This window comes from Podarcis muralis, chromosome 4, assembly GCF_964188315.1.
Source record: "Podarcis muralis chromosome 4, rPodMur119.hap1.1, whole genome shotgun sequence".
NCBI lineage: Eukaryota > Metazoa > Chordata > Lepidosauria > Squamata > Lacertidae > Podarcis > Podarcis muralis.
In genome coordinates this window covers 41,388,503-41,404,044 of record NC_135658.1, presented here as the reverse complement: position 1 = coordinate 41,404,044, position 15,542 = coordinate 41,388,503, and the positions used below count along the sequence as shown (strand labels likewise).

Below are 15,542 nucleotides of genomic sequence, written 5' to 3'. Positions count from 1 at the left end.
TAAAAAAATAAATCCACATACCTCCATTTCATGGTTGGTACTTCGCTTTTCTTTCTTTTTGAAGGTTCTGTTAAACTCTCTGATCATCACATTTATTCTCTTTGTTATGTTCAAGGGTCACCAATACCAGTGGGCATTGATGTGCAAGTGGAGAGTATTGACAGCATTTCAGAAGTTGACATGGTAAGCTTTTCATTATTTCTCTACAGCAGTACTAGTATCCAGAAGTTTGACAAAAATGACTAGAAATCAGGTGTCAAAAGACACAGATTTTAGAAAGCAAACTCTGCTCTTCAAATATTGATGTAGCCTTGCTCACTTTGCTTGCCAATCCATCCCCAAGCGATACCCCACTGGAGTTTCCTCTTCCCATCCCATGCAACTACTAAAACTCCTCACCTTCCCAACCTTATTTTTGAAGCTCTTTCTCTCTTCTCTTCTGCAGCCCCACTTTGCACCCCCTTTTCTGCCTTAACCCCTCTTTTGTGCAATCCTCCTTTGCACACAGTCCAATTACTTCTCCTTCTCTCAAGTTTTCTTGCCCACTGTCACCAGAGCCCTAAAACTGTTGCACACATGCATACACATCTATCTTCCTCCCTGCCTCCCATATTCCCCATCCATCCTCCAAATGCTACCTCCCACTCAATTCCACATGCCTCTGCCCCAATTCCTTCCTTCTCTTCCCACCCCCCTCACCATCAGAGAACTAAAGCTGTCCCACACACAGAGACCTTCCTCCCACATGACATTTACTATAGACATGAGTCCCCTCCTTTTTCTTCCTTCCCCATCCTCCTTCCCTTGTTCCTGCCTTTAGAATCTTGGGAAATAGCCCATGAAAGCAGTGTTATGGCAGACTACATACAATGTGGTTTATTGTTTATATATTCCTCTTTATTTTCTTTATATAAAGGACTTCACCATGACTTTATACCTCAGACATTACTGGAAAGATGAGAGGCTGTCATTTCCTAGTACCAGAAACAGAAGCATGACTTTTGATGGAAGACTAATAAAAAAGATCTGGGTACCTGATATATTTTTTGTCCACTCCAAAAGATCTTTCATCCATGACACAACTATGGAGAACGTTATGTTACGTGTCTACCCAGATGGAAATGTGCTCTTTAGCTTACGGTAAGCACAATGCTCTCCTTATCTTCCAGTCACAAAAAGCAAACATAAAGGTGAGAAGTTACAGATAGGTAGCCATGTTGGTCTGCCATAGTCAAAACAAAAAAATTCCTTCCAGTAGCACCTTAAAGACCAACTAAGTTAGTTCTTGGTATGAGCTTTCGTGTGCATGCACACTTCTTCAGATTCTGAAGAAGTGTGCATGCACACGAAAGCTCATACCAAGAACTAACTTAGTTGGTCTTTAAGGTGCTACTGGAAGGAATTTTTTTGTTTTGATAAAGGTGAGAAGATACACTAGCTCAGGGATAGTCAGTGTGTTGCCCCCCCAGATGTTGCTAGATTATAACTGCCATCTTCCCTATTTGCCGTGCTGGCTGGGACTGATGGGAGCTGCAGTCCAGCAGCATCTGGAGCACATGGGGTTGACTACCTCTGTGGTAGCTCATTGTGATCCTTGCAGAAATTATAGGCATTGAAGGTTTATTCACAAGGCACTTAGAGCCCATGGCATAGTTTGGTCATCAGCTGTGTGCTGAGTTTCAGCTTCATGGCCACAGGTTCAGAAACCTGGGTGGCTCAGGTTTTGTTGCACTGTTTCTGCTATTCCTGTCTTCTCTCACTTTAGTCCATCCAGTCACTGAGGCTCTTCAGCTGCCTCTGCCCTCTGAGATAAAGTGGTGGTAATCAGGAAGAGCCTTTTTAGTGGTGCGCCCCCCCTGTCTATGGAATACCCTCACCAGGAAAGCTTGCATGGTGCTCACTTTGATGTCATTTCAACAGCAGGGAATTAAAAAATAATAATTCCCCCAGGTTCCCCCCCCCCCCTTTTAAACCATTGAGAGTTAAACTGCTTGTTCTGCTCTGCTGAGTTATTAGTTGCCATGTTCTGCTGCTATTTTAAATGGTTATGTAATTATTTATTATTGCATTGTTGCAATGTATTTTTATTATATTTTTATTTCATAAGACATATTGTGCAGTATTATCTAAGCTGCTGCTCTCCAGGTGTTTTGGACTACAACTCCTATCAATCCTAGCCAGCATGGTCAATGGTTAGATATGTTGTAATCCAAATCATCTCAAACACACCAGTTTGGGAAGGCTGATTAGTGTCTGCTAAGTATATCATCTGGAAGCCATGTGGTTCAGATCTCACCTCAGACCCTCCCGCCCTGCAGATTAGGGATAATAATACTCATTTACTGTACAGGATTATTGTAAATGTTACTGAGATAATGTGTTTTGAACACTCCCAAGCACTATATAAATGCTAAGCAGGATGATGATGATGCTATGTGATATAAGAAAGCAATATATTGCATGTAAGTTTGAATGTAATTGGTCTGATAACCCAGAAGGTTACCTGGTAATTAAGTCCTCTTGGGCTCCAGGCTTTGTACACCCAAGGAAGCCATTGGCTTCCTTATGCTGGGAAGGATTAAAAAAGGCTTCTTGGTTAGGCTTGGTATTTGCATGAACAACTTGCCGGGCTCTTGTGAGGGCTTGCATGTCTGTTCAGTGGATTTTAATTTCAGGCTGTAGTCCCAGATACTTTTCTCCTGCTTTTCACTCTGCTCATTCTGTAAGGCTGCCCAGCCTGAAGACGACACCAAATGGAAACCCATTCTGTCTAGTATGAAAATTGGATAATATAAATTAAGCACCAGATATACGGTCCAATTCAGTGAAGTATTCCACCACAGCTGCAGTTTGGGATCCTATAGATCCCCAACTCTACAGAAGTATAATGAGGAGTGATAACTACTGCTCACTTCAACCCCAAGTGGTGAGAGTTGTACAAGTATGGTCCCTTCATATTGCCAGAGAATGTTCCTGGCAGCACAGATGTTCCGGGGCACAGATGTTAACCCTCTGCCAGTGTGGGAGGGAAATTATAATGAAGGGAGGCAGGGGACTTGAGTTCTGAGGACACAAGCTCCTCTAGCATGCATCCCTGGAGCCAGATCCACCCCACCAGCTCCTTTTGTTGAAGGGGAATCGGCCATTGCTGCCAAAAGGCTTGCAACAGATGGGGAAATTATGCTCCTCCATGAATTTTCATAATTTTTACTTCTCTAGATACTAAAATGATAAGGCCAAAATATTGAGCCAAAAATAAAAACATAAGACCCCCAACTGGAATCCCTCATTCATTGACCTTAAGGCTCTCATACATAATGAAAATGTTGATATGAACAGTAAAGCCTATCCCTTTGTTTTGCTTTATTGCTTTTCTGACAGAATAACAGTTTCTGCCATGTGCTTCATGGACTTCAGTAGGTTCCCACTTGACACTCAGAACTGCTCTCTAGAACTGGAAAGCTGTAAGTCTGGCTCAGCTATGGTATTGTATGTTCTACATGTGTGTGTTTTTAAATAAGAATTATTAGAAGTACCTTACCTATACTGTATTTTAAAGGCATATGGTGTCTCAAGGACTTGGGGGGGGGGTCTTCAAATGCTCTTCTTGGCAACTAGATTAGTAAAAAGCAATGAATATTTATAAAAGGAGACAGAACACTCCCCCTCCATAAGCAAAGAGGGAACTATATTGGAAACCTCTGTCATTTCATATGTCTGGTTTCTCTTAGGTATAATTTTGTATACCTTATTTGCTATGTAGTAAATGGCTGTGGTCTGTCTGAGGACTGTGGTAGCATAGAAGAAGAAGATGCATTTTAAATAAAAGCACGCATTATACTCATGTAAAAACACCAGGCAGGCCCCACAAATAACCCAGAGATGCATTTTAAATAAAAATACACATTCTACTCATGTAAAAACACGCTGATTCCCGAACCATCTGTGGGCCGGATTTAGAAGGCGATTGGGCCGCATCCGGCCCCCGGGCCTTTGTTTGCCTACCCATGCTGTAGATGATTGAAAATCAAATTGGTTATAATCCCCTCCGCTCGCTTACCTTGCCCACTGTTATGGGCTTCATATGAAAGGAAAGAATCAAGCAGCCGAGCTGTCTTCCTGTTCAGAGTCTGGTGTTTTCAAATGCTATCTAGATAATATAATGCGAGTTAAGGTGTAAATCAAGAGGAAAAAGAGTCACAGGCAAGTGATAGTCTGTTAAATTTATTTATTTATTTTCCCCACAGATGCCTACAATGAAGAAGACTTGATGCTGTATTGGAAGCATGGCAATGAATCTCTTAGCACAGATGAGCACATTTCCCTTTCCCAGTTCTTTATTGAAGAATTCAGTGCTTCTAGTGGGCTAGCATTCTATAGCAGTACAGGTATAGCGCCTCACAGACAGTAATAGATTTTCTTGTTCTATCTAAATTCCTTTTGATCTTAGCAAAGAATAGCAGTCAGTGGAATGGCTGTTATGAAGGAAACCAGTTCAAAAGATTCTTTTCCACATCCACAGTGCATGTATCTATATTTTGATTTTCCTATTAATTTTTCTATGTGAAACATGCATATTTTTTTGGTATATCTAAGAGACCTAGAGCCATTTCACGATTCATACTGAATTTCGATTTTGTTTCATCCACCCCCACTGTGCATGGTATGTATAGAAAATTAGAAGAGAACTGTAAAAGGAACTGAAAATAATTGAAATTTTAATGCCTCTGTATCACAATAAATTACATAGGGGAAAGGAGCATTAAGAAGTATGTTAGTCTGAAATTAATTGCCTCACAAATTTTAGAACTTTATATACAAAGGCTAGAATTGAAAGTGTTATTACGTTCATGCTTCAGGTCAATGAACAGCAGAACCCCATTGCATATTGCAAACTGATTGTGGAATTACCCCATTTCAAATGGGATTTGCAGTGCAGTTGGAAGAGAGGGCACTTATGTTTGAAAAACACAAGTCTAACAATACAATCCTATGCATGTTTGCTTAGAAAGAACTATATTCAGTAGAGCTTGCTCCCAGGGACCTGTGAGTAGAATTGTAGGCCAAATCTTTTTTGGGCATACAGAACCAATTGCATATTTCTTTGTATCCAGGCCATTCTAATTTTGTTTTTATGCTGCAGTGAATAGGTGGGCTTTTAATTCTCCCCGTGCTAACCTGGTGTAATCATAATATACATATTATTCTGGATATATTACTTTCTTATATTCAGGCAGGGTGGGATATTCCTGTTCTTTATATGCGCTCTTCTGTAAGCAACAACTTTCCGAAACTTAGGATGAAGAAAGCCAACATTTCTATTGGGTTGAAGAAGGGCTAAGGCTAGAGCTTTATTCTCAATGCAAATATCATTGTGTAGAGGGCCCTATTCAGACCAGGTCCTCATTATTATTTTTTTAATAATAAATTTTTATTGATTTTCCAAACACATAATAAAAACAAACAATACATAAAACAAAAACATACAAACATATAAACATGTATAATTTCATAATCTTATTTTCATACACCTTACTTCCTGGACTTCCCCATACCTCCCCTTTTCTGCATCCTTGTTTTACATTTCTTCAGCAACTCCTCCAATTTATTAATTATTTAAATCACTTTCATTAGATTCTTTTTTCTTTAACTTATTGATTACAGCTGCAATTCTCTATTTCTTAGTTCCTTAACATCTTAACACTCCTCAATTTTACAGCAATTTTTAAGATATATTTTAAATTTCTTCCAGTCTTCTTCCACTGTCTCTTTCCCCTGGTCACGGATTCTGCCGGTCATCTCTGCCAGTCCCATATAGTCAATCACCTTCGTCTGCCATTCTTCCAGAGTGGGTAGTTCTTGTGTCTTCCAATACTTTGCCAGAAGAATTCTTGCTGCTGTAGTGGCATACATGAAAAACGTCCTATCCTTCCTTGACACCAATTGGCCAACCATGCCCAAGAGAAAAGCCTCAGGTTTCTTAGGAAAAGTCCACTTAAGAACTTTCTTGATTTCATTATAGATCATTTCCCAAAAGGCTTTAATCTTCGGGCAGGTCCACCAAAGGTGATAAAAAGTACCTTCAGTCTCATTACATTTCCAGCATTTATTATTGGGCGAATGGTAAATTTTTGCAAGCTTGACTGGGGTCATGTACCACCTGTAAATAATTTTCATTATGTTTTCTCTTAAGGCATTACATGCCGTAAACTTAACACCGGTGGTCCATAACTGTTCCCAGTCAGCAAACATAATGTCATGACCAATATCTTGTGCCCATTTAATCATAACTGATTTCACCGTTTCATCCTGTGTATTCCATTTCAACAGCAAATTATACATTCTAGACAAGTTCTTAGTATTGGGTTCTAACAGTTCTGTTTCTAATTTTGACCTCTCCATCTGGAAGCCTATTTTCCTGTCCTAGACCAGGTCCTCATTAAGGGAGTGGAGAGCTAAAGCTCTCTACCCCTCACAGCTGGTTTGCGATCCAGATCAACTCCCTGCATCTGCAATTTATTTTTTAAAAGAAATTCATGCAATTACTTATTGTAGGAATGGCGTCACATCTGGCTTGACTCTAAAACATACACTTTTTAGTGTTGAATTTCTATATGAAGATATGCTAGAGCACAAGCATGTCTGAACGTCATGCTTTATAACCTGGTAGTCTATAACCTTTACACAAGTTCAGGATCAGGGTATACCCATGCTCATTGTTCACACAGCCAATTAACTCATAGGGATTAAGAAAGCGAAGAACCACAATGCAACTTCTACTTAGTTTAAAAATCCTTGACTACCTGCCAGTAAATTGTGGTAGATCAATATAAAATACTTTATACACAGAACAATTTCCTCAAACTTTTAGATACAACTAATTTAATTGTACAGTACTTTTGCTGTATTGGCTGCAGTAATAGAGGAACAGCTTTGACTTAATATTGATAGTGTAACTCCCCCCCCCTCGAAAAGTTCAAAATAGAAAATCAAGTAACGATGCTTGTGATGTGAATGATTAAAAGTAGAAAAGACAGTGATTTACGCTGTAATCCTATACCTACTTATTGGAAGTCAGACCCATTGAACTCCATGGGGCCTACTTCTGAACAGACATGTACGGAACTGTACTATATTTGCCATTAAAGTTAGCCAATATGATTGCATATTTTAAAATCTCACTTAACTTTTCCAAGTTGGAAATATGTGGGAGACTTATACCTTTAGAGCAGAATCCAAACTCCCGATCTACTGGGCAAAGGTTTGGCTGGGACTTGAGAGCTCTCTCTGTCCAGCCCAGAACAGTCCAGAATCAAGCATCACTCTGCTGGCGTGGAGCTCCCTGTTCCACTCACCAAAAACACAGTCAGTGGAAGTACTGCAACAGGCTTCCCGTGGCTGGTAGCCCATAGAAAGTTGGACAGGGAGGGACTGAGCCAACCTATGGTCTGTTTGATCCTGAGCCAGCTCCACTGCAATCATTTGACAGCACAGAGCCTAATTCAGGTATAATTGCTATGCCAGCTGCAGGTTGGTGGCACCTGGAGCAGACTTTTGCCTGCCTCTGCTTCCACCCCAGCTAGCATGAGCAGTGGGGCTGCAGATACAGATTCAGATTGCTCTGCCAAGTAGGATTATTAGAGTAGAATTTCTACTTCAATATAATGCAATGTGATTTTCATTATAAAAGCAGGCTTTTATTTTTGAAGCTATGTTTTTCTTCCTTTAACAGCATGTGTGCTGTTCCTGCAGAATTATGCAGATGATTCACTAGATGGCACTGTCTCCTGTGCGGTGCTGTTTATTCAGTAGTCGGATGCTTGGTTTAACAGCAAAAAAGTGAAGCCAATGAAGAAACAAGAACAAATATAACCTGAGAATTTATTATTATGAAATATCCCTGAAGCATTTTCATAATGGTAGTACTAATCATGCAAGACATGATTAGTCAAATTCCTGGTGGATTAACTGCAATTCTGTTGTTAGCCTGTACTTGTATAGCATTTTTTAAATTCCCATCAATTAGAGGTGTTTTTGATCTTCCAAAGCCATTACTTTAACAAAGGAACTGGTTATAGATTCTACCCCACATACACAGGATCACAGGTTTCGAAAGGACCCACCTATAACACTATTTAAATAGGTAAAGGAGGTGGTAAATGTATGCATATTAATAAGTCACAGTTCAGCGGAGGGAGAACAGAATGTGGATGTTAAGGAATATATTTACATATTTCAACAGGTTGGTACAACAGACTCTTCATAAACTTTGCCCTGAGGAGACATATTTTCTTTTTTGTACTACAATCCTATTTCCCATCTATGCTGATGGTGATGCTGTCATGGGTCTCATTTTGGATCGACCGAAGAGCTGTTCCTGCAAGGGTATCACTTGGTAAGCTCTCATATGAATATATTTAGGGTATGGTGGAAAACACGTTGTAGCAATTGGCTTGTGTTGGCTTTATAAGTAGTTCACAGAAATATATTATCATTATCTTACTCTTCCTACATTATCTAACACTTATTTCATTTCTGGTAGAAGGAATTGAAGTGTGCTTTGCCTAGTTTTGCTATACCCAAAGTTGTTCATTAATCAGAAAGAGCTGTGAGAGGAAAGGTAGGCGGGGAACTGTCTGGAGAGTTAATTAACTCAACTCAGCATTTCTTGTGAAATCATCTGTCCTGGAGGGAGATTTCACTTTTGCTTTGCGTGAAAGAAATGGCTGACCTGGGCAATAAACCCAGACTTATTAGCTTAGTCATAAGTGACAGAGTGGTAGAAAATGTTTTTTACTATGTACTTTGTACGATGTACAAGTTGCAGGCATTTTCTATGTATGTGAGGTGGTACAATGTACCAATGTTTGTGCTCACATGTACATATTATCAAGTGCCAGTAACCAGGAACCTCATGGGTGGTGAGCTGAGTCTGTGTGAGCTCTAAATCTGAAGCCTTGGTGGCAGAAGGGAAGAGCAACGTGCAGCATCAGCCCTGATGGCAGCCGAAACAAAAAGCCTCTCAATTGGCCAAATCTGGTATACCGTACTTTTCCGTCTATAAGATGCCCCCATGTATAAGATGCCCCCTATTTTGGGAGAGTATAATTTAAGAAAATGGGGGGAGATGGTTATATTACCAGAGTTGTTAAGCTTTCTTGTGGGGGGATTGCTTTGGGAAGGATTGCGCAGGGTTTTTGGGGGGGAAATGCAGAAAATAACTAACCCCAAAGACAAGAGCTCAGAATCGCTCACGCCACAGAATCTGACAAGCGTCTGCCCGTTCGCAAACACAAGCCGGAAACTGAGCACCCAATTGCCGCAACGGCAGCCAATCCAAGGCAGCCCTTGATGCATCAGCCAAACTTCTGCCCAATTAACGCAGGAGCAGCCAATCCAAGGCAGCCCTTGATGCAGCCAATAACCACACACCAAAACGCCACTTACAAGCTGCAGCTGGCGGTTGCAACCAATCACCTGGTCCCCTAATGTACTGCCTTTGTATTAGAAGTGCCCAGTTTTTAAACACTATTTTGGAGTAAAAAACCCGTGTCTAATACACAGAAAAGTATGGTAAAGACTACATGTCTGGAAGCGAACAACTTTCTACTACAGTGGTACCTTGGGTTACAGATGCTTCAGGTTACAGACTCCGCTATCCCAGAAATAGTACCTCAGGTTACAGATGCTTCAGGTTACAGACTCCGCTAACCCAGAAATAGTACCTCAGGTTACAGATGCTTCAGGTTACAGACTCTGCTAACCCAGAAATAGTACCTTGCGTTAAGAACTTTGCTTCAGGATGAGAACAGGAATTGTGCGGCGGCGGTAAAGTGGCAGCGGGAGGCCCCATTAGCTAAAGTGGTACCTCAGGTTAAGAACAGTTTCAGGTAAAGAATGGACCTCCGGAACGAATTAAGTTCTTAACCCAAGGTACCACTGTATCTGAAACTGTGGGTGGTTAACTGAGAGTCAGGTAATTAATCTGGGCAACATGGTTTCAGATGCTTACAAAACCTTATGTTATGAGGCAAACTAGTCAATACATTAAATGTATGGTCATATTTGCATATAATTAATTATTTTAAAAAGCAGCAGGTGGGAGGGGAACATGAACCTGGACTGTGAAGTGGGGGGTTAACCATCTCTTCCTGTACTATTTATCCACAAAAGTAATCACCCTGGAGCTACCATCTGCCCTGGAAGGGAAGCTGCTCATATAGCATCTTCCCTTTGGGTCAAAAAGCTTAGAGGGATTGTCATTGAGAAAAATGATGCAGGGGAAGGGTTAACCCCCACAGGTACATCATTTGGTGGACATCTCCCTAGAACATATGAAATTCAGCAGTCCTTTTAATTTTTTAAAAGAAAGACCTAATATAAAAGGATACATTTTATGAACCTAACAAATAATATATGTTTTCTACTTAAATTATTCATCACTACATAGGAACCATGCTACTTAACCCCTTTCTCCCCTGCCGCCCCTTCAAGGATCAATGTGGCTAATGTTGAAAAGCATGTTCTCTAATGGGTATTAATACCTTGTTCTGAGAACCACTGTTTCACCATATCTCCACCTAGAATCAGGCCATATTTAATTGCTAGAGATTTAAAAGGGAATGGTTGATTTCTCATTATTCATTCTAACTAACGGAGCAGTATTCCAAGAAACTGAATTTGTGGTGTCTTGCTTCTTACTTAAGGGATACCCTTGAGGGCCATAGGTTAAAAAAACCCCCAAACATACAGAGTTTGTTAAAATATCCATTAAAGAACTATGCTTTTAAAGTAGAAAAGTAATTTCTTTAAAATTAATATTATATTATTATAAAACAAAAGCATAACAAATACAGTTAGGAGATACACAGGAAAGAATAAATGTGGAAAACTAACAGCAATTATATTAAATAGGTGGTAAAGAAAATCCATGTTGAGTTTTATCAGGTAGCAGTAAGATTCCTTCAAAGAGTAGGGATATTTTGTTCTAAAAGGTGACAAGCGGACTTATAAGAAAATGAAAGCCAGAATAGTCTTGCCTGGGATTTGCAGCTTGGCTGAAAACCTGGCCCTTCTACGCTGGCCCTTCTACGCTGGAAATATGAGGCTTCCTTGACTCTGCATGTTGCTCCTCTGAGAAAAATGGAGCTTGGAAACATCTTTCAAGGAGAAAGATAGGTGCAACTCTAATGTTTTCTGTAAAAGAGCACTTAAAGGCTTGGGAAAGACATTGTCTTCACTAACCTTGTGTTGCCACTGAGCCTTGTATGTGGGTTGAAATCTGGTACCACCACCACAAATCCTGGGGACTCAATTCAATTATTTGTCATGTGATATTTATACATGTCATGTGCTGATAGAGGAAGCAAGTTAGGGGGCACCAACCATTTGTACACACGTTATTACTGTGCATATTTTTGCAAAATGCAAGACCTTATTGATGCCGTCCCTTCATCTTTTCTCTCTCTCCTGGCAGGTATAACTACTGTGCTGACAATGTCAACTATAATCACAGGAGTAAGTGCCTCAATGCCTCAGGTGTCTTATATCAAAGCCGTGGATGTATACTTATGGATCAGCTTTCTCTTTGTCTTCCTGTCTGTCATTGAATATGCAGCTGTAAATTATCTCACAACAGTGGAAGAAAGAAAACAGCTGAAAAAGAGAGGAAAGGTATACACTTGCTTGTGTTCTAGTCACAGAAAACACTATTGTTTGTGATGTCTGTGCTGTGATTTGTGTTTCACAGTCCTTAGGCATTTGGGAAGCCTGTTAAAATGGTGTCTGTTTTTGCATTGTGTTCTAGAACTCCATTATTTCACCAAGCCTTAACCAAGGATTGCCTGCTTCTCAAACTCCAGTATTACAGTTAAACTCTTTTCTTTGTTAACATCTGTAGTCTAACCTTCAGCCAGATGGTGCTAGGGTCGGCTAACAACAAAAGTAAAAGAAAATATTACAATAAATATATTTATAAATGTATAAATAAATTTTTCTAAATAAAATAAAATTAAAATACTTAGAAAAATATATAAAACCAAGGCAGGAAGAACATCATTACAGTCAATAAAAACCACAAGTTAAAAACATCAGTTCAGCTTATGGACCTATTTAAATAAAAATGTAATTGACTGCTGATGGAAGATCATTAGAGGTCTCACTTGGCAAGGAATTCCAGAGGCTAAGAGCAGTTACCAAGAAGACTACCTCTTTCCCACCAAATGTCCCTCAGATGTAAGCAGATAAACAGAAGAGCCTCTCCTGAGAAACTTAAAATCTTGACAACCTCATATTGGAGAATACAGTCTTTCAGGTAATCTGGTCTCAAGTTGTGTCGGACAGTGTAGATCATAGCTAGAACTTTCAGTTATGCTTGAAAATGGACTGGGCCAGTGAAACTGTTGTAAGTCCGGTTGCAGCATTCTGAAGCAGTTCAAGTTTCCACTCTTCAAAGGCAGCCGCATGTAGAGCATGTTACAAGATTCCAAACAAGATGTAACTAAGGCATCTGTTACCATGCATGCACTTGGTGGCAAAAATAAGGGCATCCAGTTCAGGGCTACAGCCAGGATTTACACTGCAAATCTAAGTATCAAAGAGGAGTGCAACCCACTCCAAGGTAGACGAAACCCCATTTCCTAATCTGCCATTCAACACCAAAGGCTAATAGCTAAGGGATCACGTAACAATCTCCGACCGCACTTTCTGAACCTGTCCAAGAAGATTCAGAATCACCATAAAAACTGTGCCTCAAGTCCCATCCCATCCAAGAAGGGACTGAACCACTGTAAAACTGCCTCTGAATCCTGTCCCATCACAGCAGTCCAACATGAAAGCTGCAGATAAGTCTAGCTGAACCAACTAATTTGTGTGGGTAAAAAGAAAAATAGAGATTATTTTGTGGTGGGGGAAGACTTGTACTTGTACATGGACTGTATACAGTTAAGTCAGACTTGGAGTAGACTCAATGAGTTTAAGTCACTGATTTCAAGGAGTCTACTCTGAATACGATTTAAATACCACCCTGTTCTGTTCTTTTTAACTGTTACAAGTTAGGCTGACCAGATAGTAAAGGTAAAGGTACCCCTGCCCGTACAGGCCAGTCTTGACAGACTCTAGGGTTGTGCGCCCATCTCACTCTATAGGCCGGGGGCCAGCGCTGTCCGAAGACACTTCCGGGTCACGTGGCCAGCGTGACAAGCTGCATCTGGCGAGCCAGCGCAGCACACAGAAACGCCGTTTACCTTCCCGCTAGTAAGCGGTCCCTATTTATCTACTTGCACCCGGGGGTGCTTTCGAACTGCTAGGTTGGCAGGCGCTGGGACCGAGCAGCGGGAGCGCACCCCGCTGTGGGGATTCGAACCACCGACCTTTCGATCGGCAAGCCCTAGGCGCTGAGGCTTTTACCCACAGCGCCACCCGCGTCCCCTGGCTGACCAGATAGATCATGTTTATTTATTTATTTTATTTATTAATTTCTATACTACTTTATATTTTTAATAAAGATCTCAAAGCAGTTTATAGCATATTAAATCAATAAAACATTTGCCGGGCAATGTTCCTCCGGCCTCATGAGAAGCCTCCTCCAGTAGGGCTGGTGAGTCTGGCCAGGTAGAAAGGGGCTGGCGGGGAGTGGCCTTCACGCCTCACAGCAAATATGAATGTGATATATACCATTGGTAAATAACTTTTGTTTTCACAAATCTTCTGTAGTGTTTATTGAGAAAGGTAACTATGGATCCTAGGTTGTTGTCATAAGAGACACATAGTTCCTGTATCTGTAATACAAATACAAAACTTAATGTTAGAATGTCAATTGATTTTTTAAAAATGCTCTTCCACTTTTCTGTCCTACATGAACAACATTCATATTGTTAGACAACAAAGCACTCATTTGAGTCACTTGTGAAAACATCCTTGTTGCTGATAGTTTTCTGTTAAAACTATTTCCTGTATGCGGGATTAAAAAGAAGCAGCACTTGTTCTTCAGTCATTTTATTTAACCAGTAATTGTCCCTTTTTTCCTAGGCTGCTGGATTGTATAATATTGATGCAGTGCAAGCGATGGCCTTTGATGGCTGCTATCACGACACAGACACCACTGACATTGACCTGACCACCTTTTCAGTTCCTTCTGAAGAAAGTTCAACACGAGGGCAAGCACCCAGCACCCCCACTCTAGATGCAGCTCGCATCAAGAGGAAGAGATCCTTGAAAGGGAATGTGGGCAGGATTATTTTGCAGAACAATCATGCCATTGACACATACTCCAGGGTTATATTTCCTACTGTATATATTGTATTCAACTTTTTTTACTGGGGTTTGTATATATGAATGATGATAACTGATATATTTTTCATATGAGCACACCAGAAATGCATAGTAAAATACACATACCATGATCTGTGTAAGCAGAGATGCTTTAGAGTTTGAACAAGAGTTTCTGGTACCCAAATAACAGGTTTTTCTCCCTGCTTGCAAAATCTATTATCTAAAATGGAAGTCCCAATAGCTCTGAGTTTGTTATGCACTCTGGGCTATTATTCCTAAATGATGATAGGTGGTTTTAAGCTAGTTTGTATGACAGCAGTGTAAAATACCTATTTCTGCTGTGTGATGCACAGGATTGGTAGTTATGCAGCTTCCCACAACGCAGCCATCTAGCTTACAGAACTATTTTAAAGCTGCCAAGAGTGGCTAGACCTACATCATACATAAATCTTCCCTGCCTCTGCCAACGTGGCCCACCACTCCCACCTATGATCCAGACTAGTGCTATACACTCAGCACTAGGATATTTCTCCGAATGATTTCACTCTTCACATTGCTTCTTGCTTACTGAAAAAAAAATATAAAGCTCAGTAGCCTTCATTCTTGGATGATTGAAGCTGACTAGGAGCTGACTTAGGAAGCTGACTAGGAGGAAAATTAGACCTGGTGCTGGAGAACCTAACCATAGACTGCCTGATTTGTTATAATAGCAGCTGGTATTCTACTCAGCCATTGGAAGGTGCACGTTGTGGAATAACCACAGATAATCAGTTTTAATTGAAGGCTCACAACAGGAAACTATGGTAGAAATCTCTGAAATAGTAACTAGTATAAATGCTATTCTGCTCAAATTAATTAAGGCCAAGTAATTTCAGTCACTGCCATATCTATAAAAAATATGGTGGCAGCCAGCAGTAGCTTTACAGTCCAATCCAATGCATGTTTAAGGGACGCGGGTGGCGCTGTGGGTAAAACCTCAGTGCCTAGGATTTGCTGATCGCATGGTCGGCAGTTCGAATCCCCGTGGCGGGGTGAGCTCCTGTCTTTCGGTCCCAGCTCCTGCCCACCTAGCAGTTCGAAAGCACCCCTAAGTGCAAGTAGATAAATAGGTACCGCTTAATAGCGGGAAGGTAAATGGCGTTTCCGTGTGCTGCGCTGGTGCTGGCTTGCCAGAGCAGCTTTGTCACGCTGGCCACGTGACCCGAAAGTGTCTTCGGACAGCGCTGGCTCCCGGCCTCTTAAGTGAGATGAGCGCACAACCCTAGAGTCGG

General features: G+C 40.8%; 1 protein-coding gene across 3 annotated transcripts in view; it reads left to right on the top strand.

Moving 5' to 3' along the window:
- The window catches only part of GABRR3 (gamma-aminobutyric acid type A receptor subunit rho3), a 38,953-nt gene extending 23,733 nt beyond the window's left edge, over positions 1-15,220 (top strand). For all 3 annotated transcript variants that reach the window (XM_028726810.2, XM_077927240.1, XM_028726809.2), the window contains 7 exons: positions 116-183; positions 917-1,140; positions 3,382-3,464; positions 4,248-4,388; positions 8,243-8,395; positions 11,477-11,673; positions 14,029-15,220. In XM_028726810.2, coding sequence (XP_028582643.1) covers positions 116-183; positions 917-1,140; positions 3,382-3,464; positions 4,248-4,388; positions 8,243-8,395; positions 11,477-11,673; positions 14,029-14,334 — 1,172 coding nt within the window. In that variant the 3' untranslated portion in view covers positions 14,335-15,220. The remainder of the gene's footprint in view (positions 1-115; positions 184-916; positions 1,141-3,381; positions 3,465-4,247; positions 4,389-8,242; positions 8,396-11,476; positions 11,674-14,028) is intronic.
- Positions 15,221-15,542: the final 322 nt, after the last annotated feature.